Raw genomic sequence first — 1,447 nt, 5'->3', positions numbered from 1 at the left:
AATGCATTCTAATCAATTCTGCTAGATCAGGTTTAGAAAAGTGGATGAGCTGCCTTCATGAATGATAAACTAACTGCATTCTCAAGAATGGAGCAATCAAAATCAAGAAAAAGGCGCAGAATGGTGATTGATCTCCATGATCAGTCACAAAGTATCTATAATTAGTTGTGGTAACCACATTTCTATTAACTCAACAACAGAAGACGGAGGTACGAAAAATCCCTAGAATTTGACCATACCATTCAGTGAGCTGCAATTCGTCTAAAAACAGCTCGGAATGTTTGTCCACCGTTGCGTGCTACCTTTTGTCCTTCTTCAGTTGCAGCAGTAAGAAGCTTTACAACCTGATCAGCTTCAAGTTCTTCAGTAGTAAGTGCCTCAAACATCGGATGTTCTTCCAAACATGATTTCATCCACTCACCAAGCTCCTCAACATCCGTTATTGTGTATATAATTCCACCAACTGCAAGCACATACGCATACTCATCTAACAAGAATGGACTAATAACACGTCGACGATGATTCTTCTCTTTAAAATGAGGATCCGGGAACAAGAAAAACATCTTTTTAAGCTGTCCTTTCCCAAAATAATTAGGAATATACTTCATTGAATTTGTCCGTACCACTGAAATATTCTGATATTGACCAGGATTAGTCGTCCTCAACCCCAAAATCCGCTCCTTCACATACTCAGTCACCTTGTCCCGCAACTCCATCCCAATCATAAGATTATCAGGGAAAAGGGGCGCGAGCGCAATCAGTAAACCACCAAATCCACAACCAACATCAGCAAACTCGATCCTTTTAGAAGGATCAACTCTAACCACTTCAGGATAATGTAGAGAATAATCAACTTCCTCAGGAGAAATAGGAATCGGAAAATGTGAGTCACTTAAGGGATTACTATGAGCACGGGCTCGATAAAAACGTTTTCTAGGCAAACCAGTTTTCTTGTTGTGGGTAGGATTTTCACCCATGATCTCTTCTTTATTTCTTCGAGTTTTTACTTTTCCCAACTGCATAACAGTTAACACATCAATTGAATGAATCTTAAAACAGAAAAATCACTTTTGATACATCTCATGAGCAATCATATCAGCAAAACTTGAATCCAATTCCAAGCAATTATACTACTTATTTATCATCACTAATTTGCTTGAGTTTGATAGAAAAATCATAGCACACAAAAGTTAAAAAAAACAGAGATAGTATGAGAAGATTTGCAGTTACATACCTTTTTGAGATATTCAGAGTTCAGCGCTAGAACAGATGAATAAGGGTTGGACTAGAGCCCTAGTAGTGCTTGTTAATTGGGCTTAATTTCCACCTAATTATGGGCCTGGTCATCCATTTACTTCGACCCAATTCACCAAATATTTTTTTAAAGAGAGAAGTATTAAAATCTCTAAATTTGGTATGAATTATTAATTGAATTGTATAAAATAAC

At 37.1% G+C, this 1,447-nt stretch overlaps 1 protein-coding gene across 1 annotated transcript; it reads right to left on the bottom strand.

Moving 5' to 3' along the window:
* Nucleotides 1-211: 211 nt before the first annotated feature.
* Nucleotides 212-1,012, bottom strand: LOC125836554 (tRNA (guanine-N(7)-)-methyltransferase). Its single transcript, XM_049515736.1, has one exon. The coding sequence runs from the start codon at nucleotides 975-977 to the stop codon at nucleotides 243-245; it is 735 nt and encodes a 244-aa protein (XP_049371693.1). The 5' UTR covers nucleotides 978-1,012; the 3' UTR covers nucleotides 212-242.
* Between the last annotated feature and the right edge of the window lie 435 nt (nucleotides 1,013-1,447).

Source organism: Solanum verrucosum, unplaced genomic scaffold (assembly GCF_900185275.1).
Source record: "Solanum verrucosum unplaced genomic scaffold, falcon-dt-bn FXZP01000278.1, whole genome shotgun sequence".
In the NCBI taxonomy this organism is placed as follows: Eukaryota; Viridiplantae; Streptophyta; class Magnoliopsida; order Solanales; family Solanaceae; genus Solanum; species Solanum verrucosum.
This window is presented reverse-complemented; position numbering and strand designations above follow the sequence as displayed.

Excerpts from the sequence above, each read along its gene's own strand:
- LOC125836554 (XM_049515736.1), bottom strand. The coding sequence starts at position 977 with ATGGGTGAAAATCCTACCCACAACAAGAAAACTGGTTTGCCTAGAAAA.